We start from the raw sequence: 27,570 nt of genomic DNA on the forward strand, positions 1-27,570 counted from the left end.
AGGGGCTCAAATAGTTTGTTGACTAAAGGCTGATATGTTGATTGAGGGGTGTGAATTCATGAGTCTCTCTGTGTTTCCAAAAACCATCTGGCACCCAGACACGCTCTCTTCAGCTGCCAGCACACACTGGCAAAACAGAACTTGGGGACCTCAAAGCCCCGTCTCTCTAAATTCCATATGGCTGTAGGCTACTCAGAGATCAAAGGTCAAAATGCACATTAAAACAAGAAGGCTAACAGTTAACATCTGCTAAATTAGGCCAAAATGATTTTAATGATGTTAAGGAGGATTCAATAACCCTGAAACTTTAACTGTTTCTTGAGGAAGGGGCTTTGGAGTGGGGTCGGGTGCTCCAGAGTTCAAATCCTATCATCTCCACCTCTCATTAGTTCTGTGACTTCAGGCAAGTGATTTAACCCCCTTTTGAACACAAAGTTCCTTGACTAAAAAATGGAGATACAGTAACACTTACTTTGAAAAGCAAGTGTGAGAGTTACATGAGATGGTCTAACTTATAGTAGTTAATTAATTAATATGTGCACTCTGAGGGTGAGACACAGCCTTATATACAGCAGCACCCTTTATAGTAACAGTATAAATTAGTGCGACCATTTTTAAAGCAATATATGTCAAAGTCCTTTCTTAAACCACCCCTGGCTACTTATCTCAAAGAAATAGCTCAAGGAGGAAACAAAGCACGATAAGCACTAAATTTTTCAATATGGTATTATTCACAATAATAGGAATCTAGAGACAAATAGCCCAGCCATATGGAGACACTCAGTGGACTCCTACAGCCAATAAACATAATTATAAACAACATAACACATGTAACACCACCAAGAAAAGGAAGCAGAATACAGAATGCTTTCTACATCCCAATGACAAGGGTGTGAAATGTGTACTGTAGGCATGTGGGCAGAGATTTGAAGAAGGCAGGAAAACTAAAACAGCTGTTGGGCTAGGATGGTGAGATTTAGAGTGATTTCTTTTAAATGCCTTCTACTGACGTTATATTATTGTTTTTACATTAAATAATATTGTGGGAGCAGAGTTTCACGGGGACCAGGGAGATGACAACACAGCTGGCCAATAGCAAAACAACTATGGGCCAAGGCGTCTAAGCAAGGAGGGGTGGTGATGCCAACGAAGAGAAGGCAGGGTGAGTTGTCCAGATCCTGTCTGCTTGGTCCCTGCCCCAGGTCCCGTCCCGGCCAGCCTATGTGAAGCGTTTAGCAGTGCTGGCACAAAGTGGGCACTCAGCCCACAATGGCAGCTGCTGTTGCTGTTCCTGATGGTGTGGTCGTGACGGTGGTGGTAGTTTCAAACACTAGACTGGAAGGCAGGACATTCCAACGTTGGTTCTGACTCTGCTACAGACTCACTGCGTAGATTTGGGCAAGTGACTAAATCTCAGTTTTCTCATCTGTGAAATGGGAACGAACAACAGCTGTCACCATGAAACATGGGTTCTTAACCCACTGTATGATCACAGGCAAGTGCCTTCCTCTCTCTGGGTTTCATCTGTACATTAAGGAGCGTAGAAGAGAGATTCTCTGTGGATCCCCAGCTCTGATTTCTTTTATTCTAAGTACCTGACCAGAACTGGCTTTGAAGAGTTAAAACACCATAGCAACAATAGTTGTCATTTACTGAGTGCTTACTGTGTGTTAGGCACTATACTTCACAGGCATTTAATGCATTTGCATGCCATCACCTGCATTTAACCCAAAACACTGGAGGGTCCCACGGTTCAGGCTTCACTGCTTTTCTCTTTTCCACCTACGCTTACTCCCTAAAATCTAAGGACTAAATCAGGGGTTCTCAAGCTCAGCATTATTGACGTTTTGGACTAGATAATTCTTTGTTGAAGAGGCTGTTTATACACTGTAGGATGTTTATCAGCTTCTCTGGCTTCCTCTACCCCTTAGGCGCCATTAGCACCCCACCCCCCGTTGTTACAATCAATATGTCTCCAGACCCTGCAGATGTCTCCTGGGAGACAAAATCATCCCCCAATTGAGAACCACCATGATAAGAGATCTCATCCTGTGTCATGGATGTAAGTACCATCTATACCATATCTATACTGATGACTTTCAAATTTATATCTGCAGCCCGAACCTCTTCCCTGAACTCCATACTCGTAAATCCATCCACCTGATAGATATCTCCACTTGAACGTCTAATAGGCATCTCAAAGTCAACATTTCCAGCACAGAACTCCTTATCTATGGCACCCCGTCTACTACGCCTGCTCCTCCCGCAGTCTGCTCCCTCGCAGTAAATGATAACTCCATCCTTCTTGCTGCTCAAGCAAAACACCTTGGAGCCATCCTTGACTTCTATTTCCTTCTCTCACTGCACATCCAATCCATGAACAAATGCAGTTAGCTCTACCTTCAAAACAAACCCAGAAAATAAACCACTTTTCACCACCACCACCACTACTTCCTCCCAGCTCCCAGCCTCCACCATGTCCCAGCTGAATTGTTGCAGTAGCCTCCTCACTGGTCTCTCCTCTGGTCCCCTTGCCCTCCTGGAATCTATTCTCCACAAAAGGACCAAAGTGATCCTTTTAAACATAGTAAGTGATGTCATTCCTGCTCTCCAAACCCGCAATGGCTCCCCAGCCCACCCAGCGTAAAATGGCTCTGAGTCCCACATCCCCAGCATGACTCTGACCTTCTCTCCTGCCAGCTCCCCCTCAGTCACTAGACCACAGTTCTACTGGTCTCCTTGCTGCTCCTCACACATGCCAAGCACGCTATACAGACTTCCTTGCTATTACGTCTGCCTGGAATGCCCCTTCCCCCAGCAATTCCTCCAGCTTCCTGCGTGGCACTGTCCCTCACCTCCTTCAGGTCTCTGCTCAAATGTCACCTTCTCAGCAAAACAATCCCTGAGCCTTTTTGAAATGACAATTCTCCTGCCCCCACACCCCATCCCCCTTCCTGCTTTAACCTTCACAGCCCTGGTCATCATCTGACCATCCATATATTTCACTTGTTTACTGTCTCCTCCGCCAGAATGTGAGTTCCATGCAGAGCTCCGGCACGAGGAACTCACTCACTAGTGGCTTTTGTCTGTCTTGGTCGCAGTCTTATATCCCTAGCAACTAAACAGTATGTGACACATAATAGGCACTCAGTAAACATGTGTTGAATGAATCTTCACACTTACCCTGTATGGTAAGGATTATTATCATTCCCATGTTATAAAACAAGGGGACTAAAGCTTGGGGAGGTTAAGTAACCTGACTCAGATTCCTCAGCTAGAAAGTAACTTCCACTGGAATACTCTTACCCAACACCCAAGGGTCTCTCTACATATGGCATTAAACTATTTTAGATGGTTCCCGGATCAGCTTTTTAAAACACTTAAGAATATTGACTGGCAAAAAATAAATAAACCTCGGCCTAAGCATGTAGCTTATCCAAAAATTAACTCAAAATGGATCACGGACTTGCATGTAAAACTATAACAGTTTTCTTTTTTTTTTTTTTTTAAAGGAGAAAATTTTGGGGATCTAGGGCTAGGCAAGGAGTTCTTAAATTTGACATCAAAAGCACAATTCATAAAAGAAAATTTTGATAAATTGGCCCTCATCAAAATTAAAAATGTTTGCTCTGTGAAAGCTCAGGTGAAGAGGATAAAAAGACAAGCTAAAAGCCAGGGGAAAACATTTACAAACTACATACCCAAAAAAGGACTAGTATCTAGAATGCGTAAAGAGCTCTCAAAGCTCAACAATATAAAGTGAATAATCCAATTAGAAAATGGGCAAGGACAGGGACTTCCCTGGTGGCACAGTGGTTAAGAATCTGCCTGCCGTATATACAATGGAATGTTACTTAGCCATAAAAAGAAACGAAATTGAGTTATTTGTAGTGAGGTGGAGGGACCTAGAGTCTGTCATACAGAGTGAACTAAGTCAGAAAGAGAAAACAAATACCATATGCTAACACATATATATGGAATCTAAAAATTAAAAAATGGTACTGATGAACCTAGTTGCAGGGCAGGAATAAAGATGTAGACATAGACAATGGACTTGAGGACACGGGGTGGGAGGGGGAAGCTGGGGCGAAGTGAGAGTAGCATCGACATATATACACTACTGAATGTAAAATAGTTAGCTAGTGGGAAGCAACTGCATATCACAGGGAGATCAGCTTGGTGCTTTACGATGACCTACAGGGGTGGGATAGGGAGGATGGGAGGGAGGCTCAAGAGGGAGGGGATATAGGGATATATGTATACATATGGCTGATTCACTCTGGTGTACAACAGAAACTAACACAGTATTGTGAAGCAATTATACTCCAATAAAGATCAATTAAAAAAAGAGAAAAAAAGAAATCCGCTTGCCAAGGCAGGGGACATGGGTTGAAGCCCTGATCCGGGAAGATCCCACATGCCACGGAGTAACCAAGCCTGTGCGTCACAACTACTGAGCCTGTGCTCTAGAGCCCACGAGCCACAACTACTGAGCCCAAGTGCCACAACTACTGAAGCCCGCACGCCTAGAGCCCGTGCCCCACAACAAGAGAAGCCACTGCAATGAGAAGCCTGTGCACCACAACAAAGAGTAGCCCCTGCTCGCCACAACTGGAGAAAAGCCCACGTGCAGCAACGAAGACCCAATGCAGCCAAAAATTAATTATTTATTTATTTGTTTTTAAATGGTCAAGGACATGAATAATTCACCAAAGAGGATATACAGATGGCAAACAGCACATGAAAAGATGTTTAACATCACAAGGCATTAAAGAAATGCAAATTAAGACCAGGATAGGATATTACTACACACCTCTCAGAATGGCTAAAATTTTTTTAAAAAATAATAATAATGACAGCACCAAATGCTGGCAAGGATGTAGAAAACTGGATCACTCATATATTGCTGGTGAGAATGTAAAACAATACAGCCTCTCTGACAGTTTCCAATAAAACTAAATATTCAATTACCATATGATCCATTAATTGTAACCTCAGGCATCTATCCCAGAAAAATATGAAAAATTATGTTCATGAAAAACTTGCAAATGAATGTTTATAGCAGCTCTACTTGTAATAACCAAAAACTGGGACCAGTTCAAGTGTCATTCAACAGATAAATGGTTAAACAAACTCTGGTATATCCACACCATGGAATACTACTCAGCATTAAAAAGGAATGAACTATTGATTTACACAACTTGGATGAATCTCCAGGAAATTACAATAAGCAAAAAAGCAAATCTCAGTGCCAAGACAATTCAATGGGAAAAGAACAGTCTTTTCAATAAATGGTGCTGGAACAACTGGACATCTGCAAGCAAAAGAATGAGATTGGACTCCTACCTCACACCATATACAAAAATTCACTCAAAATGGATCAAGGACCTAAATGTAAGAGCCAAAACTATAAAACTCTTAGAAAAAAATAAGGGTAAATCTTCGTGACTTTGGATTAGGCAATGTTTTTTTAGATATGACATTGAAAGCACAAACAAAAGAAAAAACAGATAAATTGTACTTCATCAAAATTAAAAACCTTTGTGCTTCAAAGGACACCATCAAGAAAACTAAAAGACAACCCACAGAATGGAAGAAAACACTTGCAAATATATCTGATAAGGGTTTAGTATCCAGAACATATAAAGAACTTTTACAGCTCAATAATAAAAAACTGAACTTAAAAATGAGTAAAGGATCTGAATAGACATTTCTACAGAGAAGACATATAAATGGCCAATAAGCACATGAAAAAAGTTCAATATCATTAACCATCAGGGAAATGCAACACCACAATGAGACACCACTTCATACCCACTAGGATGGTTATAATCAGAAGACAGATAATAACAAGTGTTAGTGAGAATGTAGAGAAACTGGAACCCCCATACACTGCTGATGAGAATGTAAAGTGGAGTGGTTGCTTTGGAAAACAGTCCAGCAGTTCCCTAAATGGTTAAACATAGTTACCATACTATATATATATATACACCCAGGAGAAATGAAAACATATGTCCATACCAAACCCTGTACTTTAATATTCATAAGAATACTGTTCATAATAACCATCAAGTATAAAAAACACAAATGCCGACCAACCGATGAATGGATAAGTAAATTATGGTATGTCTACAAAACAAAATATTATTCAACAATAAAAAGTACTGGGACTTCCCTGGTGCCGGGATTTCCCTGGAGGCACAGTGGTTAAGAACACGCCTGCCAATGCAGAGGACGCAGGTTCGAGCCCTGGTCCAGGAAGATCCCACATGCCGCGGAGCAACTAAGCCTGTGCGTCACAACTATTGAGCCTGCGCTCTAGAGCCCGCGAGCCACAACTACGGAAGCCCGCGCGCCTAGAGCCCATGCTCCGCAACAAAAGAAGCCACCACAATGAGAAGCCTGTGCACCACAAGAAGAGTAGCCCTCGTTTGCCGCAACTAGAGAAAGCCCGTGTGCAGCAACAAAGACCCAACGCAGCCAAAAATAAAATAAGTAAATTTATTTTTAAAAAATACTAATGCATGCCACAACATGGATAAACCTTGAAAAATTGTGCGAAGTGAAAGAAGCCAATCACTAAAGACTATATATTGTATGATTCCATTTATATGAAATGTCTACAAAGAGGCAAATCTATAGAGACAAAAAGTAAATTAGTGGCTGCCTTGAGCCGAAGGAATTAGGGGGAAATGAGGGGAGGGGTGGACTGCAAAAGAATACAAGGTTTCCTTTGGGGGAGATGAAAAATGTTCTAAAATTGATTGTGGTGATGGTTGCACAACTTTGTGAATATACTAAAACCACTGAATTGTACACGCTAATGAGTGAAAGGTATGAGGTGTGAATTATATCTCGTAAAGCTGCTACCAAATTAAAAAGCCGATTCAAAAGGTTATACACTGTATGATTTCTTTATCTATATAACATTTCTAAAGTGAAAAAATTTTAGAAATGAAGCACAAATTAGTGGTAACCAGGGGTTGGGGGTGGAGGAAGGGACAGAAATGATATAAAAGAGCAACGAAGGATCCTTAAGCTGATTGAACTGTTCACTATCTTGACTGTGGTGGTAAATACACAAAGCAACCAACACATGTGATAAACTGTATAGAACTAAATATACACAGATACACACAAATCAGGACAAATGAAACTGGGGAAGTCTGAATAAGATCTGTGGATTTTAACAATGTCAGTATCTCGAGTGTGATTTATACTACAGTTTTGCAAAATGCAGGAAACAGGGTAAAGTGTATAAGGAAATTTCTCTTATATTTTTTCTTACAACCGCATATGAATCTTTTATATCTCAATAAAAATTCAACAACAACAAAAACGCTGAAATCACAGAGTAAGAAAATTGTTCTGTTGTCAATTTCTCTTCTGATTAAACAATAAAGTCTCCCCTGGTGCAGGTGTGCCATTGCTCATAACAGCTGCATTACCCTTTGAAACAAGCAAAAGCAGACTTCAGGCTCAATTGCCCAGACAAGAGAATCCAGCTAGAATTTAATAACACTTTTATTTTATGGTGTTTAGTTGTTTATTTTATCTAGATGATATAATGTAGAATTAAGAACACAGATTCTGAAGACAGCCGGTCAAGGGTTCCAATCCCTTACTGCTCTGCTGCTTACTAGCTGTGTGACTTTGAGCCAGTCACTTAACATCTCTGTTAATAATAATCTGTACAGAGGTTACAGATTTTACACCTCATCTGTACAACGGGTATGACAAGAGTACCTAGATCATGGTGTTGTTCTGAGTTTTAAATCAATAAATGATACACACACAATATATGTATAAATGTCCATCACAAAGTGAAATGTTAGCTATCATTATTTTCTTTACCATAACTAGGATTGAGGGAAGGTCACGATGTTTTAGAAGGTTTTAGAAGCACAGATCGAGGCCATACTACCGCTCGGAATGTACCCTTCGCCCCTCGGTTGCCCTGAGTCCATACCCGGGTATCTGGAGGAGGGAGTGGAGCCAGGAGGCACCCACCTGCGCACTTGGTGCGGCTGACGAGGGGCGGCCCGGGGCGGCCTGTGCCGCCGTCACCGGGGCGCGTGAGCAGGACGCTGATCTCGTACTCCGTGTCGGGGTCGAGGTGCCACAGCTTGTAGGTCTGCAGGCTGACCGCGTGAACCTCCGCCCACGGGCCGCGCGCCATGCGGTACTCAATCTCCTTACGCACGATCGGCCCGTCGCCAATGATGGAGTTGGTGTTGAGCTGGATGATGAGGTAGGTGGGACCAGCGCGCAGCAGCTGCGGGGGCGCAATGGGGGTAGGGGGCTCTGCAAGGAGATGGGAGAGAGACGGAGCCCGCGGATGCCGCTATGAATCCCTGGCCCTCAGCTCCTCACCCCACCACACCCAAAAACCCAAGAGCCCTCCTGTCCCCCCAGGCTCCTCACGCAGCCCCCAAGCCCTAGACTAGACTGCCTCCCCCCACTAAATCCCCAGGGCCTAAGAAGCTCCCCACTCCAAAAGCTGACCCCGTCCTCACCCCTCAGCCTACACCCTCTCCCTCACTCCCTTCTGAATCCCCAAGTCCTCGCGTCCAAGGACTGATCGCTTGCCCGCTCCGGTCAACCCTAGGGCCCAATAGCCAGATCCCGCCTCGCCGGGCTCACACCTTGACCCAGCCCCCACGCGGGCCCACCTCTCAGTCACATCCCCTCACCTCCAGTCGGACCTGATCGCAGGTGAGATTGTGCCCCTCCGCAAGCCCCGCCCCGCGGTCAGACCACGCCCCTGGTCAAACCCTTCCTTCCCTACCCGTCCATGGGCCACGCCCCCTGACAAGACTCCGCCCCCTGGTAGAACCTGCGCCCCCACCCTCCGCTCGCCCCGCCCCTCGGAGGCCCGCCCTCCGCAAGCGTCCCCGAGCTCACCTTTGACGATTAGCTCTGCGAAGTTGGAGACGCCGACGCCACGCTGGGCCTGGGACACGCAGCGGTACAGGTCCTGCTCCGCGCGGCGCACGGCGGCCAGCGGGAAGATGGCCAGGAAGCGCCGATGGCTGATGTGCCTCACGCCGGCCGCGGGCACCAGTGCCCCGCTCTGTCGCTGAGCGGGGAGAGGGGCCAATGGGTCATGGGCGCCGGGGAAGAAAGGTCCAGATCTCGCTGTGACCCGGGCGAGGGAGTAAATGTCCCGGCCCCATTTAGCCATCCCTACTACACAGGGGCATTTGGGGTTCCTGGAACCAGCTCTGCCACAGGAAGGTGTGGGTCTGATTAAGGGAATGTGGTCGCTCTGCCTTTGATGGAAGGTGTGGTTGGAGGATCCTGGAGCCGCTCTCTGTCCTCGGGGGATGGGGCACCCAAGAGGGCAGAGCAGAGCCTAGGGAGAGCCAGGACGCATGTGTATGGGTGCTGGAGAATAACGGAAGGACTCAGCATTCCGCAGAGGAGCCAGAACTTTTCATAAGAAGTTGGCCAAGGTCCCCCCACACTCCCACCCCACCCGCCTCACCTGCAGAAGGAAGCGCTCGGCCTCCGCTGCTCTGCCAGCAGCCATGCACTGGAACGAGGCGTTCTGGCCCGCATTGACCTCCACGTCGCCCAGGCGGGAGAAGTGTGGGGCCTTTGCTGCCGGAACAGAGCCTTGGCGTGAGCTGGGCTCGTGCCCCCTGTCAGCAGGAGCCGCAGCCACCCGTACCCCTCACCCTGCACCCCAGTGGGCTGGGACTCACCGCAGGGGTAGCTGAGAAGCAGGATGTCATCTAGGCCCATGTAGCCCCTGCGGTCTGAGGAGACGAGGGCCTCAAACAGCACCTGGGGGAGGTGGGAGGGTCCCTGTCATGCTGACATCCCTCCAGCCCTGCCTGGGGAGATGCCCACAAGAGCCCCCTTTCAGCTGTGCTCCAGCCCCATCCTCCTCAACAAGCAGCCCAGCTCACAGTTACCCTCCATACCAAGCCAGCTTGTTGTGGAAGGGGGTGTCAGCACCCAGAGCTAACAAGGTCAAGGCCAGAGGTTCCATCCCAATCCTGGACTGTTACCTTCAAGCCACAAAACTTCCCAGCCAGACAGGGTTTCCAAGTCAGCAGTATTCCAACTCACCTCGACCCCAGCCATAAACTATTCCTAATAACAATGACCTCTGACACTGAACCAGACTGAACCATCACTGAAGAACCCAATGCTGACCACAGACTGACTCCTGATGCTGACACAAACTAATTCCAACCTAGGCCACTTGCTTACTCTGATCTCATGCTGACACCCCTCTACCCACACCCCCAAGCACAGACTGACCACAGACTGAACCCAGCCCACCTGATATTCATTGGGCCAGAAGGTGCTGACAGCCAGCTCAGCCTGGTGCCACTGGCGGCCGTGGGATCCAGTCATATTCCAGACGGCACTGCCCAGGGGACCCCCATTGACACGCACATAGATGCCCAAAGTGCCCGGGCTGTGCCCATCCCGACTGTACAGGAAGTAGCTGAACTGCACACAGTGGGTGTCATTCTCACTCAGACTCTGGAAGATGACATGGGCCCTCTGGCCTGGAGCATGCTGGGAAGCATTGACCATCAAGTAGGAGCCTGGAAAGAGAGGAGGAAGAGGCAGGAGCTGAGAACTCAGGGGAGGACCAGGGTCAGGTGGGCACAGAGGAGGAGGCAGAAACAAAGGACTCCAGGCATTTGGACCCATCTGGAGTCAGTGGCCTGAGTTCTGGTCCCAGCTCTGACTCACTGGGTAAGTCCCTTCATTTCCCTGCATCTGTTTCCCAAAGTAAAGACTTGGAGCAGCAAAAAAAACACACAAATCTGGCTGTGCCAAAACCGCTTTCTGGCTCCTCACCTCGCCCTTTATGACCCCAGTCCAAGCTTGTGCTAATCCACAGCTTTCCCCACATTCCGAGCTGTCCTTGGAGGCAAGGACTAGGACACTCATCTCAGGAGTCAAGAGTCCAGCACATGACAGGACCTCAAAGTCCACCTCTTCTGAAGCCCTCCCTCTCCATCCCTCTATGGGTGTCTCTCCTGGCCCTTGGATCATTAATAAAGTATGTATCACTCTCCCCACCAGCCTGTGATGCCTCAGGGCTCCACTGCGTCCCCAGCACAGGTCTGCAAGCTGAATGAACTTACAGAACAGAGATGGAATGGAAGGGCTCTAACTTCCCTTCCAGCCCCCAGCCCCTCAATCTAAACTCCTGGGATACAACTCTCTTGATTTCAAACCTGAAGAAAGGCAGCCCTGCCCCTGCCCCAGAGATCCAAGCTGTATGCTGGGAGTGGGGGAGAGGGGTGGCGGGGGAAAGGGGGCTGGACTCCTCAGGACCTGGCTGGGGGATTATGGCTTCCCTTCTGTGGGGAGAAGGCCCCAGCAGCTGCTAACGGGGTGCCTGCGGCCACCCAGGGCCACCTCCTCCCAGGCCTGGCTGCCAGCCCACACAAGCCCATTCAGATCCCAAACCACGAGGCTCCCTGCTCCAGGCGGGCTCTCCAGGGGCTCCACTGGAGGGAACGGCATTCATCTCTGGGAGCCAGAAGCCTGTGAAGAAGGCAGCTCCTGCATCAGTCCTGGTGGGGTAGTAAACAAAACTCCAGGTCCCCATTCCCACTCAGGAAGGGGTGCACCCCAGCCCCCGCACAGTCTCTCTTGGCCCACTCCTCCATCCTCTCTCCTCTCCCTGTGAGCAGCTGTGGGCGTGTCTCTCTCCCCCTTTCAAACTGACACTTTGTTCTTGCCTCTTCCTCTTCCCTAGTCTTTTCTCACTCTGCATCCCTCTTCTTCTCTTCCATTTACTCCCTTCATCCCTGTCACCCCTCCTTCTCCTCTCTCCTGCTCTCTGAGTGTGAATCTCCCTCCTTCCTCCTCTCTCCACCTCCAAGTCTCTTCCCCAGAATGTGAGCACCAACACAGCAGAGAGACTGTCCATCTGGCTCACCACTGCATCCCCAGGATCCAGCCCAAGGCCCACACTACATACAAAATTTCTCTCCCCCTTTTGTCACTGGGTATGTCTCTGCTTGTGTGGAGGAGAGAGAGAAGCAGAGCCCACACAGGGTGGTCAGGACTGTAAGAGGTGAATTCAAATCAGCAACCTGTACCCGAATGCTAACCTGTATCAGGCCAAGGCTGGGCCCTGGGGATATGGAATCGGCCCGCTCAGCATCCCTGCCACGGTGGGCACCTTGACAGATCACTGTCACACAGGTTAGACTTTGATACCTGCCAGGACAGTGGTCAAACAAGGAGCTGAGAGCCCTGTGAAGGCGGAGAGGAATGCCCCAGGGAGGGCACAGTGTGAGCAAATGCACAGAAGAGGGGAGGCAGGGGGGCCTCCGGGAGTCGAGGCGAGGGGCAGGAGCGGAGGCTGCCTGTGCCAGGTCGTGGGGGGCCTCTCTCCTGCTGGCTTCAAGTCCTGGTCCCACACTGAGAACCTTTGCTGCCCCTCCCACGAACTCTTGACAGCAGATGCGATCTCGGCCATGCTGTGAGCTGAGCAGCAAAGGCCCTGGCCCACTACTATGACAGGGCAAAGGGGAGGGGCCATAGGCTGTCCCATTCTGGGTTCCCTCAGCAAGCCCTTTTGGTCCTCGCACTATGCTGTGTCCTCCAACTCAGCCCTCATCAGTAATAAAGGTGATAACTTGGTCTCCACCTGTCTTATCCTTTTCTTAATCCCCAGTTGCTTCTGTACCCAGTGAAGAGGGGTGCTAGTAGTTGCACCCCCTCAAATATCTCCAACAATAACATCTAAGCATTAATTGAACCCTTACATGCCACCCCCATGTTACGTATTTTATAGGCATTATCTAATAATCCTATGAAATGGATTATTGTGCTCTCCATTTTATAGTTAAGGAAATGGAAGCTCAGAGAAGTTAGGTGACTTGCCCAAAGTCACACAGATGGTAAAGTGATGAAGCAAAGATCTGAAGCCCAGCCTTCATGACTCTTGAACCAGTGCACTAAAGGCCATCATCAGGGTAGAAGGCCGGGACTAGAATCTACATAATTAGTCTCCTCTCAGTCCAGTGTTCACGACGCCAAATATTCCCCATCCTGAAACAGGGGCAGGGCAGGGCAGAAGTCGGGAAAGATCCAGGAAGAAAGGGGCAGAGGCAGAAAGGTTTTACACACATCCAGCCCCCAAGGTTACTGCTTTGTCAGCATCTTCAAGCCTGGGAGACCAGGATTCAGAGGCTCACAGGGAGAAGAGAGCCTCCCTGAAGGTAGAGGATTTAGGAAGACCTGGCAGGAGTAAGGTGGATCCTGAACTAAGCTGCCATAGGAGTAATGGGAGGTGGGCTTTATCTTACAGTTTGTAAGGGTCTTTGATTACTTGAACCTGCACCCATTTTACAGGTAAAACTACCTGAGGTACACAATTGGTCAGGGTCCAGAGAGCTCCATATTCACAGTGTCATCTGTGTCATTAGAGATGCCAAAACAGATGGAGGCCCAGAAAGATTGGGCAGTGTACCCAGGGTAACACAGCAGGTGGGTAGCATGCCCCTGGAAGGAGATGAAGGGGGAATGGTGATTGAGAGTAGGCTCACCATGGGGCAGGTCCGCAGGAGCCCGGGTGCCAGGGTGGATCCTCACTTGCTCCCACTGGAAGTCGTCATACTGGGCCTGGCTGTACTCACAGGGCACTGCTGGGTCACTCGCCTCCTCGAAGGTGCAGCCGGCTGTGAGGGAAGGGCCTGCTTAGCCCAGGCTAGAGAGGGCTGCTGGCCAGAAGGGCTCCTGGAGCTACCCTCTAGGTGCCCCGCACTGTCCCTTCCTACCCAGGCCCACCCTCATCCCCTCCGTCTCCTCAAGCCCTCCCCCCACTGCTCCCTCCCTCTAACCAAACACTCCCTCCCCCACCCTCTCCTTCTTTTCATTGTCTCCTCCCAATGCCAAGACCTCCCCACATTGCCCACCCCCCCAGTACTCCCCAGGACCCCCCACTGCTCAACCACCAATCAAAGACCCTCCTCAACAAAAGCCAGTTATCATTACTATCCATTAAAGCCTCTCAACAACTCATGAAATCAAAGCTAGAATTATCCCCACTTTACAGATGAGGAAACTGAGGCCCAAAGAGTCTGTGGCCTCCTTAAGGTCACACAGCAGGTTAATGACAGAGGTGGGGTTTGGACCAAGATCTGCTGACTGCTGGTCAGTGTTCCATCACCTGCCCCTCCATCTTTGCAGAGAGGACAGACAGTGGGCCCCAGGACTGGCAGGGTCATGAATGCTCTAAGTCAGCCCTGATGGTATCTCCTTAAAAATAAGAACAATGTCCACTGATGACATCAGGCTTACGACAAGCCCTGCACAGTGCTAAACGCTTTAAGCATGGATTCCCATTTAGGCCTCGCCTTCTAAGGAGGTACCACTACTGTATTTATTCCTACTTGACAGATAGGCTTAAGTGATGCACATTACCCAAAGTCACCTAACTGAGGTCTCTGCCTGCAGGAATGAGGACACATATGACTAGAGGAAGCAAATTCCCATGATTTGGAACCAATATACATAGTTTAAATATGGCGGGGATTGAAATGGATGTGAGTCCTTTGGTTGGTAATGAGGTTCATATATCTTAGCCGGCTCATCAAAGCCCTGAGTTGGACATAATACACTTGAGAACACCACTGGTTCAGAAAGTAACTGCAAACAGGTCCCTGCTCTCACTCCTGAACCTTAGTGTTTGGAGCCCCATCAGGGGTAAATGAAGGCATCTGAGACCCGGGAAAATGCATGGACAAGTGGCGAGGAAGCAGGCACAAATCGTGCCAGGCCCTGTCCTGGGTGCCTATCAGCCACTGGTACTTCTCCCCACTTGACAGATGAAGTGACTGAGGCTCTGAGGGGTGAAGGAATTCATCCACAGTATGCGGTGGTAGATAAGCAAGTGGGCTTTGGCATCAGACAGACTTGGGATTGAACCTTGACTCTGCAATTTGCCAGCCCTGTGGTGGTGATCCTTTCTCATCTTCAGTTTCCCCACCCACAAGTGGAGTTGTTGAGGTTTCAGTGCGGGGGTCCACTTAGCACAATGCCTAGCACATGCAAGCACTCAGGAGATAGCAGCTCTGCACCTGTTCCACCTGAGCCACCTGAGTAACAGAAGCAGGATTTGAATCCATGGCGGTCAGAGGCCAAAGTCCACATTTCTCACCAGAAAAGCCTTCACTATGAGAAGGAGCAAGTTTTAGCTGCTTCCCAGCCTCAAGAAGAGGAGGGGCAAGAAACAGAGAGTAACTGGGGAGTGAGTGCCACGTGCCAGGCACAACGGTGGGCATCTGCACGCACTGCTGGTGGCCTCACTTTCAGGAGGCTCTGCTGTTTCATCTGCAGCAGGGACTTCTCCAGGTTTTCGCGGATCATGTGAAGCAGCATCTCGAAATGCACAGCCAGGCACAAGGGGCTTGCCACTATTGGGAGCGGGGGAGTCTCCCTTTCCTCTTTATGGACCCCATCAGAGCGTAAAACAGTAAAAGGTGGGCAAAAGGCTGGCACCAGGTGGATGGGATGAAATAACAGCAGCCTCTCTCCAGAGCTGGGGCAGGACGTTGGCTGAGCTCTTGGCCTCATTGTGTGAAGACCCCTGGTCAGCATGTGCCCTATGGCCTGTGGAGGTGGGTTTTAACCCCATCTGTGCTGGGGAGGCCTCAGCTCTCCCCCTAGAAAATGATCCATAGCACAGCACGAAGAGAGAACATAGCTAGTAGGGATGATCAGGGAGGGCTTCCTGGAGGAGGGGATGGCTGACTTCATTCAGCCTGAGCTGAGTCTTTGCCTGAGGGTCTCAGCCAAGGCCTCCCTGAGCCTCCAAATTACCAGAAAGGGAACCCCAGGATCTAGAGTCTCACTGGGGCTCAGGTCCTTCCTGTTCCTTCTCAAGTAACAAGGCAGCTGCCCCAGATGTCTCACCCATGGCCCTGCGGCAAGCCTGGGAATGCCAGCTCCTTGGCTTCCTCCCATCCATTCTGAGCCAGGCCAAGTGAGCTTCCAGGACTCCCAGCCTGACTGACCTGGTCAGAGGGACCCCCAGACCGTCTGACCTTGGCCAGAGTAACCCTGAGACTGCCTGATGCAGGTCAGTTGACCCCCAGATAGACCTGAGCCAGAGTGGCCCCATCATCATCCAGATGACCACCAGACCATCTGACTTTGACCAGAATAACCACCAGACTGACTGACTGAGCCCAGACCAGCTGACCATGTCCAGAGTGACCCCTGACTTCCGTCAAAACGGAAGTCCTGCACCTGTCCCAAGCCAGGGTGATCTCCCCGGCTGACCATTCCAATCCAGAGTACCCCCTTCTGGAGGTAGAATGATTCCCTCTCCCTGATCCATGCCCATCCCCAGCCCTGTGTTTCTGGGCCAGGCCCATTCCAGCCACAGCCTTCAGGGGGTAACATCTCTGGGGCCAGGTTCTCCAAGGTGAGCCCCACCCTCACCTGCTCCCCAGCTCACCCTGGGATGGGAACAATCAGCCCTCCTGGATCCTGGGAAAAGCCCCATCACCTCCAGGCTGGATGGCTCAGGAGCTAGGAGTCCCAACGCCAAGTCCCCACTTCTACTAGAGACTCAACTCCTGCTAGGGGCCGCCAGCCCAGGGGAGAAAAAAATAGACCAGACTTTGTGTTGGGAGTAAGAACGGTCAGAGAATACCTCTCGACTCCATCAACACAGACGTGGGCACAGACATGCACACACACATCAACGCCATCACAAGAGGGCTGCCACTTACCACCATGACCCCCTTTGCCACTGATTCCTCATAATAACTCACAAGCTCAGTACTATTATTATTCCCATTTTACAGATGGACACCGAGGCACAGAGAGATGAGGTGGCTTGCTCAAGGCCACATCTTAAGTCCCAGAAGCTGGGATTTATACCACCTATCTTTTTTTTTTTCATCTTTATTGGAGTATAATTGCTGTACAATGGTGTGTTAGTTTCTGCTTTATAACAAAGTGAATCAGTTATACATATACATATGTTCCCATATCTCTTCTCTTGCGTCTCCCTCCCTCCCACCCTCCCTATCCCACCCCTCTAGGTGGTCACAAAGCACCGAGCTGATCTACCTGTGCTATGCAGCTGCTTCCCACTAGCTATCTATTTTATGTTTGGTAGTGTATATATGTCCATGACACTCTCTCACTTTGTCACAGTTTACCCTTCCCCCTCCCCATATCCTCAAGTCTATTCTCTAGTAGGTCTGTGTCTTTATTCCCGTCTTGCCCCTAGGTTCTTCATGACATTTTTTTTTCTTAGATTCCATATATATGTGTTAGCATACAGTATTTGTCTTTCTCTTTCTGACTTACTTCACTCTGAATGACAGACTCTAGGTCCATCCACCTCACTACAAATAACTCAGTTTCATTTCTTTTTATGGCTGAGGAATATTGCATTGTATATATGTGCCACATCTTCTTTATCCATTCATCTGATGATGGACACTTAGGTTGCTTCCATCTCCGGGCTATTGTAAATAGAGCTGCAATGAACATTTTGGTACATGACTCTTTGAATTATGGTTTTCTCAGGGTATATGCCCAGTAGTGGGATTGCTGGGTCATATGGTAGTTCTATTTGTAGTTTTTTAAGGAACCTCCATACGGTTCTCCATAGTGGCTGTACCAATTCACATTCCCACCAGTAGTGCAATAGTGTTCCCTTTTCTCCACACCCTCTCCAGCATTTATTGTTTCTAGATTTTTTGATGATGGCCATTCTGACCGGTGTGAGATGATATCTCATTGTAGTTTTGATCTGCATTTCTCTAATGATTAATGATGTTGAGCATTCTTTCATGTGTTTGTTGGCAATCTGTATATTTTCTTTGGAGAACTGTCTATTTAGGTCTTCTGCCCATTTTTGGATTGGGTTGTTTGTTTTTTTGTTATTGAGCTGCATTAGTTGCTTATAAATTTTGGAGATTAATCCTTTGTCAGTTGCTTCATTTGCAAATATTTTCTCCCATTCTGAGGGTTGTCTTTTCATCTTGTTTATGGTTTCCTTCGCTGTGCAAAAGCTTTTAAGTTTCATTAGGTCCCATTTGTTTATTTTTGTTTTTATTTCCATTTCTCTAGCAGGTGGGTCAAAAAGGATCTTGCTGTGATTTATGTCATAGAGTGTTCTGCCTATGTTTTCCTCTAACAGTTTGATAGTTTCTGGCCTTACATTTAGGTCTTTAATCCATTCTGAGTTTATTTTTGTGTATGGTGTTAGGGAGTGTTCTAATCGCATACTTTTACATGTACCTGTCCGGTTTTCCCAGCACCACTTATTGAATAGGCTGTCCTTTCTCCACTGTACATTCCTGCCTCCTTTATCAAAGATAAGGTGACCATATGTGCGTGGCTTTATCTCTGGGCTTTCTATCCTGTTCCATTGATCTATATTTCTGTTTTTGTGCCAGTACCATACCATCTTGATTACTGTAGCTTTGTAGTATAGTCTGAAGTCAGGGAGCCTGATTCCTCCAGCTCCGTTTTTCGTTCTCAAGATTGCTTTGGCTATTCGGGGTCTTTTGTGTTTCCATACAAATTGTGAAATTTTTTGTTCTAGTTCTGTGAAAAATGCCAGTGGTAGTTTGATAGGGATTGCATTGAATCTGTAGATTGCTTTGGGTAGTAGAGTCATTTTCACAATGTTGATTCTTCCAATCCAAGAACATGGTATAATCTCTCCACCTATTTGTATCATCTTTAATTTCTTTCATCAGTGTCTTATAATTTTCTGCATACAGGTCTTTTGTCTCCTTGGGTAGGTTTATTCCTAGATATTTTACTCTTTTTGTTGCAATGGTAAATGGGAGTGTTTTCTTAATTTCACTTTCAGATTTTTCATCATTAGTGTATAGGCATGCCAGAGCTTTCTGTGCATTAATTTTGTATCCTGCTACTTTACCAAATTCATTGATTAGCTCTAGTAGTTTTCTGGTAGTGTCTTTAGGATTCTCTATGTATAGTATCATGTCATCTGCAAACAGTGACAGTTTTACTTCTTCTTTTCCGATTTGGATTCCTTTTATTTCCTTTTCTTCTCTGATTGCTGTGGCTAAAACTTCCAAAACTATGTTGAATAAGAGTGGTGAGAGTGGGCAACCTTGTCTTGTTCCTGATCTTAGTGGAAATTACACCACCTATCTTTATTCAAGGAGACTAGGCACAAACAAAGCAAGGCCCTGGTATTCTGTTGGCCACATGTACAAATTCGGTTCCACTCATTGGACATTCATTCACTGACAGTACAAAGCAGGCCCCAGGTTGGCACTAGTAGAGGCACAAGAATGGTTAAGACTCTGCTCTGCCCTCAAGGACCTCCTAGTCTGAGTGGAGGTAAGGGAATGAGACAAAGCAGAGAAGGGTCAAGGCCACAGGGGGAGTCCGGGGAGGAGGGTGGGTACAGGGGGAAGGCTTCCTGGAGGTGGGTGCATCTGAGCAGAGGGATGGAAGGATAGGTACCATTCTGGCCAGTAAAGATGGAAAGAGGGGCATCTGAGGTAAAGGGCCCAGCAGGAGCGAAGGAAGGTAGTGAGTAACACAGTTGGTCCAGGGCCCAGAGAGGAGCCCAGACTGGCCAAACAATGGTAGATAAGATGGAAGGGAAGGAGGCTGAGGCCAGATCACGGACAGCCAAGTGCCAGGGTGAGAAGTCCAGCCTCATTTTAAGGGAGGAAACCATACTAGGTATTTGAGCAGAGAAGCACCTGGATTCAGATGAGACAAGTGACACATCCTATAAGCCATGAGGAGGGCAGGTGGCTTCTCCAGACAGCACTGTAGGATCAGAAGTGGGACAAGTCATCAAGGGGTCTGGAGTCAGATGTCAGGAACTGGTGAGGAAGGGGCCTCAAGTCCCCATCCTGGATGCAAATGGCACGCGCTCCAATCACACCGACAGAGATGCACAACACACACAGACACACACAGAGTGTTCACATACACACACTCTCTGCCCCCAGCCTCGTCTAAGCCTTGGGGACACAGTCAGCTGGGCTGGGGACAGGGAGAAAACCAGACCCCTCCGTGGGTACGCCATCTCTGCCAGGGCCTCCCTGAGAGCGTGGGCTGAATCAACCCAGGACCCCCAGCAGCTCCCCCAGACTCAGCTCAAACTGGCCCAGCTACATTCCTCAGCTAATCTTCACAATCTGGCAGGCGGTTGCCTGAGCAACCGTCAGCCACAATTTGGGAAGGCAGGATGATGGTTTATCCACATCCGGCTGGGCTCCGGATGGGGTGATGTAAGGGGCAAAGCAACCTCTGCAGGAGGAGCCAGAGTGCGGGAGGGGGTCTCCCTGGAGTGAGGGTCTCCACCCCTCCATATGCTTGTACTTCCATACGCAGACCTGTGTGTGTGTGTGTGTGTGTGTGTGTGTGCGCGCGCGCGCGCGTGTGTACACATGTACATGGCTGTGAGACTGATAGCCTGGTACTGACTTGTGAGTACTCGACTGGGAGGCAGAAGGCCTGGATCTGATTCCTGCTGAGCCTCTAACTTCCTGTGTGACCCTGGGCAGGTGGCTTGTCCTCTCCGAAGCCCTGCTTCCTCACCTATGAAATGAGAATGGGGACCTTGGTGACCTCTAAGGCTGTTCCACCTCTAGAATTCTGATTCCATTCGTGTGAGCATGTATGTGGGCAAGAATAACTTGAAGGCAGAGAGAGATACTATAGGGGAGAGGTGAGGGTGAGTGTGGCTCTCACAGTGTAGGTCCCTCAGGCACCGTGCTGTGAAGTTGTGGGTGTGTGGCTGTGCGTTTATCTGCAGAGATATATGGGCACATTCAGCAGTAAGCATGTGCCTAAGGGGGAGGTGAGTGTACACGGCAGGTAGAGGGGAGTCGTGCATGCGTGCGTGTGTGCGTGAGCGTGCACGCGTGTGCACGTGGGCACCACAAGCATGGAAGCACCAGACTTCCTCACCACCAGACAGGGAATGGCGTTCTGTGCCAAGTGTGGCCACCAGCCACCATCAGTGTTTTCCGAAGACCCTAGGTAAACAGAGGCTGTTTGCAATGAGATTTTTGTTCCCTTTGGTTTGTCAGTAGAACATTCAGTTCCCAAGGGACGGCCCCAGGAGAAACAAAACTCCTCCCAACAGATTACAAATTTAGGGGCTGGCATCGTACCCAACACCTGGCATAGCCCCAACCCTTGCCTGGGGAACCCAAATACAACCCCAAGGATAACACTGGTCTATTTCACCATCTGAAGCCACACCCCCTTTCTAGGTAGCCCAACCCAACCCTAGAACCAACACAGGCTCACCCTTGGACATTCCTGCCCAACCCAGCCCCATCCCATGTTCTCCACCACAATAACAGCTCCATCTCAGGCCTGTCTAACCCCTACCTCCTCCCTTCTTGAGATCAGAGACTGTCTCTTAATGCCTTTGAGCCCCATCCCCAAGCCCTGTGTATAGCAGAATGCCAACAGTGGCTGGACTTATCAACCCCATGATCCCAGCTAGTCTGATCCAGGCTCAAGGACCATGACTCCAGCCCAGAGACCCGGCCCAGCCCACTTCACTTCTCTCCTGGCCCAGATCAACACAACCAGACCTTGGCTAGGGCTCCCCGGAGCTGCCCTCCAGAGCCCTGAATAATTGATGCGCAATTAACAAGGGCAGGGCTGGCAGCAATATGCCCACCTTTTAATCACCCAGCATTCAGCAGAGCTGCAACCAAGAACACCCAGGGCCAGGCCACAGGGAGAGAAAGCTGAGCTGATATCCCCTACAGGAGCCAATACAGAACCCAGCGATGCCAACATCCCTCCATCTCTACTGAGAATAGAAGGAAGCCAACTACAGCAGGGGAAACTTCGGCCAGGCTCACTCCCCATCTCCCGGATCAATATGCCCAGCAAATCCCAAAGTTAGCAGCAGGGCTGCCATGTTGTTAGTGTAAGGGGAAGGCACAGGGCGGGGCCAGACTCCATACAGAGGCAAAGGGCTGAATGGAGGGTTGTTCTTTGCAGAGGTACAGCGGGCAAAGGGTACACAGACCCCTGTAGTGCAGACACCGTGTGTCATATAAAAACACAGTGCAGCGTACAGAGGCAGAGGGCTGTGCACGAACACGTACAGTGCAAAGATCTGGACTTTCTAACGGTCCCGTGACAAGAGAGGGCCACGTGGCTGCGGTGTGGTGTGTTGCGGGTGCAATGCAGCAGCTCCACTGTACAGAGGCGGAACGCGGTTAGACAATGCAGGGGAGCAGAGAAGTGTACACAGACCCCCACACGACACCTGGCACAGCATGGCAGGACTGGCCGGTGCCACGATGCAGTGGAGAGGTGCCCCATCCATCGTGGCCACGACCCAGAGCTGCACAGAGGCACAGTGCAGCAGTGGGCACTTAGTGGTACATTGGGCTGGCGCTCAGCACCAAGGGATAGGTGTATGCAGGAATACCGAGGGGCTATGTCCAAGCCTCACTAGGCTTGGCACATAGTTGGCGCTCCATGAATTCTCACTGAAAGGATGTCTAGTGGAGGCATGCAGAACATGCAGAGATATAGGGAAGAGAAAGACGTGGTGCAGTGCAGAAGGAATTGCTGGGTGCTCGATACAGTCCCAAGGAGTACAGTAAGTGTAGACTTGAGAGCAGGGGTAGAAAGTGGCACCAAAATGAAATGTAGTAAAGACACCATGTGGAACAGGGAATTCAGTGCAAGAGCTCTGCATCTTGAAATCTAGTAGAACACACACAACCCAACAGTGAACAGGTATAGTGCAGGGTACAGGCCCAGGACAGTGACCGTGTGCAGCGCACAGACGCAACACCGGCTACTTGCACAGGTAATGCCTGCAAAAACCCACGCCAGTCCCGAGCCCAACAGAATGGCCTCAAGCTGCAGTGTAGCTACCGACTCCTCGGGCAGTGAGCAGTGGGGGCCAGAGGAACACTGCAGTGAGGCCACTTGAAGCAAAGATGCTGCTCAACTGGGGCTGCCAACAGAAACCTGGGGAAGGACACCAGCTGACACCTCAGTGGCCGTACAGGGTGAGATAGCCTAGAGGGTGGCGTTACAGCGGCAGTGGTACAGTATGACGGGCTGGGCCAGGAGATGCGCATCTCCAGTGCAGTGCAGTGAAGCAGTGGGGCAGAAGTGCTGTGCCGGGCAAAGGGGCACTGTGTTTGTACAGCACGACGGTGGACTGCAGACAGGCTGTGCCCGGCCATGCCCGATGCAGTGCAGCACAGAGAGGCCGTGTGATGCAGATGCAGCGTCGTGGTAGCACGGCATCTGTTGGCACAGTGCAGTGGTGCGTTGCCAGGGACTATGCACAATCCCAGGAGGGTCCACAAGCCCAACACAACATCATCATCCAGTAGAGTCACACAGCACAGAAGAGCCGCAAACACACAAATGGCAGCACAACTGCAGAACAGAGGCAATGCGGACAATGCGGGTGGAGCATACAGACACGCGGGAGAGTCCACACAGCCAACGTAATGCGGAATCTCACACAGCGCAGCCATGCAGCATAGGGCTGAGATGCAGTGCAGTGCAAGGATGCAATGCAGTGGCCCAGTCCTGAGGTGATGGGTCCAGGACTCCCCAGAGAGCACACACCCAGAGCAGGCCGGGGCTTTGATGCAGAGCAGTTCTTAGTGTGAGGTGAAGACGTGGCACACTTCTCCCTATGATGCACTGGAGAGCAGGGGAGCCGGGACCCCCAGAAACCCTTGTGCCTACAGCTCTGCCTGGCTGGGCTGGCTACCCCATGGGTTGGGGGTGAGGCCTCATCTGCCCTGGGGGCTTCCCCCCACCTCACCTCCCACTCCCAGCACCTTCCACCCCAGGGACTCTCCAAGGGCACAGGATGCAGCCACTGCCACCCATGGGGCAGACAGCCAGAACTGGGCACGTTGCCCAGGTATTTCTATCTGAGCAGGGCCCCAGCACGCAGGCAGGGGAACGATGAATTCAGATTCTGCTGAAAAGCTTTTGGACAATTAAAGCACATCCCCTGGCCCCCAGCCCAGGGACAGGCAGTGTGGGACAGGACGAGAGAGAGACGCAGAGGGAGACCTATTGGATTAGGCCCTGGCACAGGGTGGGCGGGAAGTGGAATGAACGGAGGGGAGGGGGTGAGAGGCGAGCCAGACCCGATGACCTGGATGGTCACTCCAGCACTCCCAGCCACCATCACCCCTCCCAGGCCTCGGTTTCATCAGAAGCCAAGAACAAACTTTTCTGAGCACACAGGATGCTGCACGCATACACACACCCTTAATAACAGTTTTGCACATACAGTGCCTACTACACGCCAGAACCTGTTCTAAACGATATACGTATCTATATAAAATATATCCTCATAGCAACCCCGTGCAGTGGGTTCGTTCCATTATTATCCCCATCTCACAGATGAGAACACTAAAGGCCCAGAGAGGTCAAGTAACTTGCCCAAGGGTTACATGGCCAGCAGTGGTAGAGTGAGGATTCGAACCCAGATGGTGTGGCTCCCAAGTCCACGCTCTTCACCACCACACTCTAGGTACAAACACACAGGCACACACGCACAACCACACAGGTGTACACATACACACATGCAAGCACACACACAGACACATCCTGAGCAATGTATTTCCCAATCTCTCAGCTGAGACCCACCTGTCCTGTCCAGATAGGTTTCTGATACCTCCCAGTTGTCACCTCTTATCCCCCATCAGCTGTCCCATATCCCCCTTCTATCCATCCCTCACCTGTCTCCCAACCCTCAGTTGTTCCCCCAACACCACCTGTCCCCTCATTCCCAGCTGTTCCCACCCCCCAGATATATCTTTATTGCAAGTAATCTCCCATCCCCCCCGTTGTCCCCCACCCCCAAGTTGTCACTCCACCCCAGCTGTGATCCTGCTCATCAAATATCTCCAACACCCCTTCCCAACTTCCCTATCCCAATCCTTCATCCTCTCCACCTATACTCAGCTCCCAAACCTCAGGGACCCCTCTAAGCCCCCCTTTTCTTCATCCCTTCAGATTCACCACCAGGTCCTGGGGTCTGCACCCTGGGAATCCGCTCAAGACCTCCTGAGTCATCCAGTAACAGCTGCCTTCTGAGTTGTCAACCCCAGGGGTCCTCCCCAGCCATTCTTCAGGCAATGGCAGCCCCACCCAGGGCCAGCCAAGGGGGGACAGCGGCCCCCAACCATGACTGCCCTCTGGAGCCCCAGCTCCACTCCAACTCCGAGCCTTCCCTGTGTACCCAGGGGTCCACATCAATGCAAACACTGAGTAGGCACATGCCATGTACAAGGCCCTGGGGACGGGAGATGACAATGATCCAGCCCAGCCCTTCCTCCCAGCCTAGTGGGGAAGGAGACGGAAAACACTGCAGCCCACTGACACATGTGCATGGTGGGAGAAACCTGGCCAGCCGTGTCGGTTGGCGTCTGGGAAGGCTTTCCTGGGGAAGTGACATCAGAGCTGGACTTCTGAAGGCTGAGCGAGTAGCCAGGCCTCCAGGAAGCAAGACGGGTGGGAGTGGTGTTCCCGGCAGAAGGCACAGCACGTGCAAAGGCAGAGAGGCGTGAAAGGGCCTGGCAGGTTCTGAGACCAACATTGGCCTGGTGAGCCTGGATCATAAGGTGGACGTGGGCAGTGGGGTCAGGGGAGGAGAGGCATAAACATGAAGCTGTCACGGAAAGCAGAGGCTGGGTCATACAGGGCCTTATCTGCCATGTTAGGCTTTGGTCCCTGGGTGCTGGAGAGTCTTCAGCTTAGCACAAGGGAGCGGCAGGATCCTATGCCTGCCTGTGAGGTCATTCAGATCCCAGGGTGGTAGAAGCACTAATGGCAGAATGGAGACCAAGGAGGGGGCTGCTGCAATCGTACAGGCAAGAAATGATGCGGCTGGAGAGAAGGGGACATGGATTCAGCAAAACCTTCTTCAGTGGCCACTGAGCGACAGGCCATCCACTCCTTGAGGTGTCCGGGCCTCACTAAAGGTGCTGTAGGCCTTGCACCTCTAGACCATCACTGTCTATAGAATTTTTTGCTGTGATGGAAATGCTCTCTACCTTCACAGACTGACCAATTCCATAGCTACTAGCAACAGGCGACTCTCGAGGACTTGAAATCTGGCTGGTGAGACTGAGGGACCGAATGTTTATTTTAATGAACTGTAGCTAAGTGGCCACATGTAAGTGGCCACCATACTGAAGAGAGCAGGTAGAGAACATTTCCATCATTTTAGAAAGTTCTATTGGATAACACAGCTCTAGAATGACGAACCATAGAGAAGCAGAACCACTGGGGTCTCCTCCAGTGGCAGCACCCTCTGGCAGCTGTAGGGAGGTGAGAAGGCAAGCCCCAGGGAAGGCAGTGTCACAGGCTGAGCTGGCACAGCCCCAGTCCCTGGTCCATAGCTGCACACGGTCACCGGGACACTCCCCACCCAAACATGCATATCCCTTTCCAGGAGACGCAGACACCTAAATATACAAATAGACACACAGACCACAGGGCACCCCACAGCCAAACTCACAAACACCTGGGTACTCCAATGCATGCGCACCCCACTGCTGGATACATATATACCCCACACCCGGACACTTGGGTACCCACACCCAGACACCCAGGCAGCCTGGGCAGCCCCACAGCTGGACACAACACGGCTACACTCCCACACACCCATTAACCTGAGGACTCCCAGACACCTGGATACACCCACCTCCAGATCCAGAGACACTGGGATATCCTTATGTTGACACACCCAGTTCCTCCCACATCCTGGCACTGGGACACCCACACCCAGAACCTGAGACACCACCCACCCAAATAGCTCCATCCCCAAACTCCTGGAATCTGACACTTGGATACCCAGACACCCCAGCATCAGGCTCCCCAGGTTCAGACCAGCTTGTCGCCTCCTTACTCCAAGTTCAGATCCTGCCACACAGGGTAACCAGATGGCTAGACTCCCTGAGAAGCCACACATGTGTCCTGTGCCCCAGGCTGCAATCATACCATCAGAACCACACACACACACACACACACACACACACACACAAACACACACACTCTGACTGCCCAGATGTCAGAATCACACCTGCACACACCTCAGCCTCCTCCCTGAACCCCACCTGCAGGGGTCAACACAGGGGGCAGCTCTCCTCCCTTCCTGGGCTCACAGGCAGCCAGGACAGAGGCTGAGACAGAGGACAGAGTCTGCCCTCCTGCCGCAGGGCCCTCCCCTCCTCCCCAGACGCTCAGACTGACAGTTGGGACTCGATGCCTCTCACCAACTGCCCAACCTCCAGCACAAAGAGCTGAGACCAGGGGCCGGACAGGCCCTGCCAGCTGCTGGGGGGCAAGGGCAGTGGGGGTGGGGCTCGGAGGACGGTGGCTGGGGGGAGGGGCTGGCAGGCAGAGAGTTGACCTCTCCAACTCACAGCTCCCAGACAACATTCTCTGCATGGCCTTTTCACACACACCATCCCCCAGCAGAATTTTCCAGATTCCTGGAGGGAAACCTATTATCTGTAATCTCTACTTTCAGTGGAGTCAGTGCGCCCCCATCTGGCATCTCCAGCTCAGAACCTGACCCACGGGACATCA

The 27,570-nt window shown here is 50.3% G+C and overlaps 1 protein-coding gene across 2 annotated transcripts in view; it reads right to left on the bottom strand.

The window, feature by feature from the left end:
• PTPRU (protein tyrosine phosphatase receptor type U) overlaps positions 1 to 27,570 on the bottom strand; it is an 85,353-nt gene that overhangs the window by 52,976 nt on the left and 4,807 nt on the right. For both annotated transcript variants that reach the window (XM_022551923.3, XM_089897425.1), the window contains exons 2-7: positions 13,536 to 13,667; positions 10,294 to 10,565; positions 9,708 to 9,789; positions 9,488 to 9,603; positions 8,905 to 9,079; positions 8,011 to 8,304 (exon numbers count right to left, since the gene is read on the bottom strand). In XM_022551923.3, coding sequence (XP_022407631.2) covers positions 8,011 to 8,304; positions 8,905 to 9,079; positions 9,488 to 9,603; positions 9,708 to 9,789; positions 10,294 to 10,565; positions 13,536 to 13,667 — 1,071 coding nt within the window. The remainder of the gene's footprint in view (positions 1 to 8,010; positions 8,305 to 8,904; positions 9,080 to 9,487; positions 9,604 to 9,707; positions 9,790 to 10,293; positions 10,566 to 13,535; positions 13,668 to 27,570) is intronic.

The sequence above is a fragment of the Delphinapterus leucas genome, chromosome 1 (assembly GCF_059928025.1).
Source record: "Delphinapterus leucas isolate spDelLeu-1000000601 "Yukka" chromosome 1, BTC_Dleu_Yukka2, whole genome shotgun sequence".
In the NCBI taxonomy this organism is placed as follows: Eukaryota; Metazoa; Chordata; class Mammalia; order Artiodactyla; family Monodontidae; genus Delphinapterus; species Delphinapterus leucas.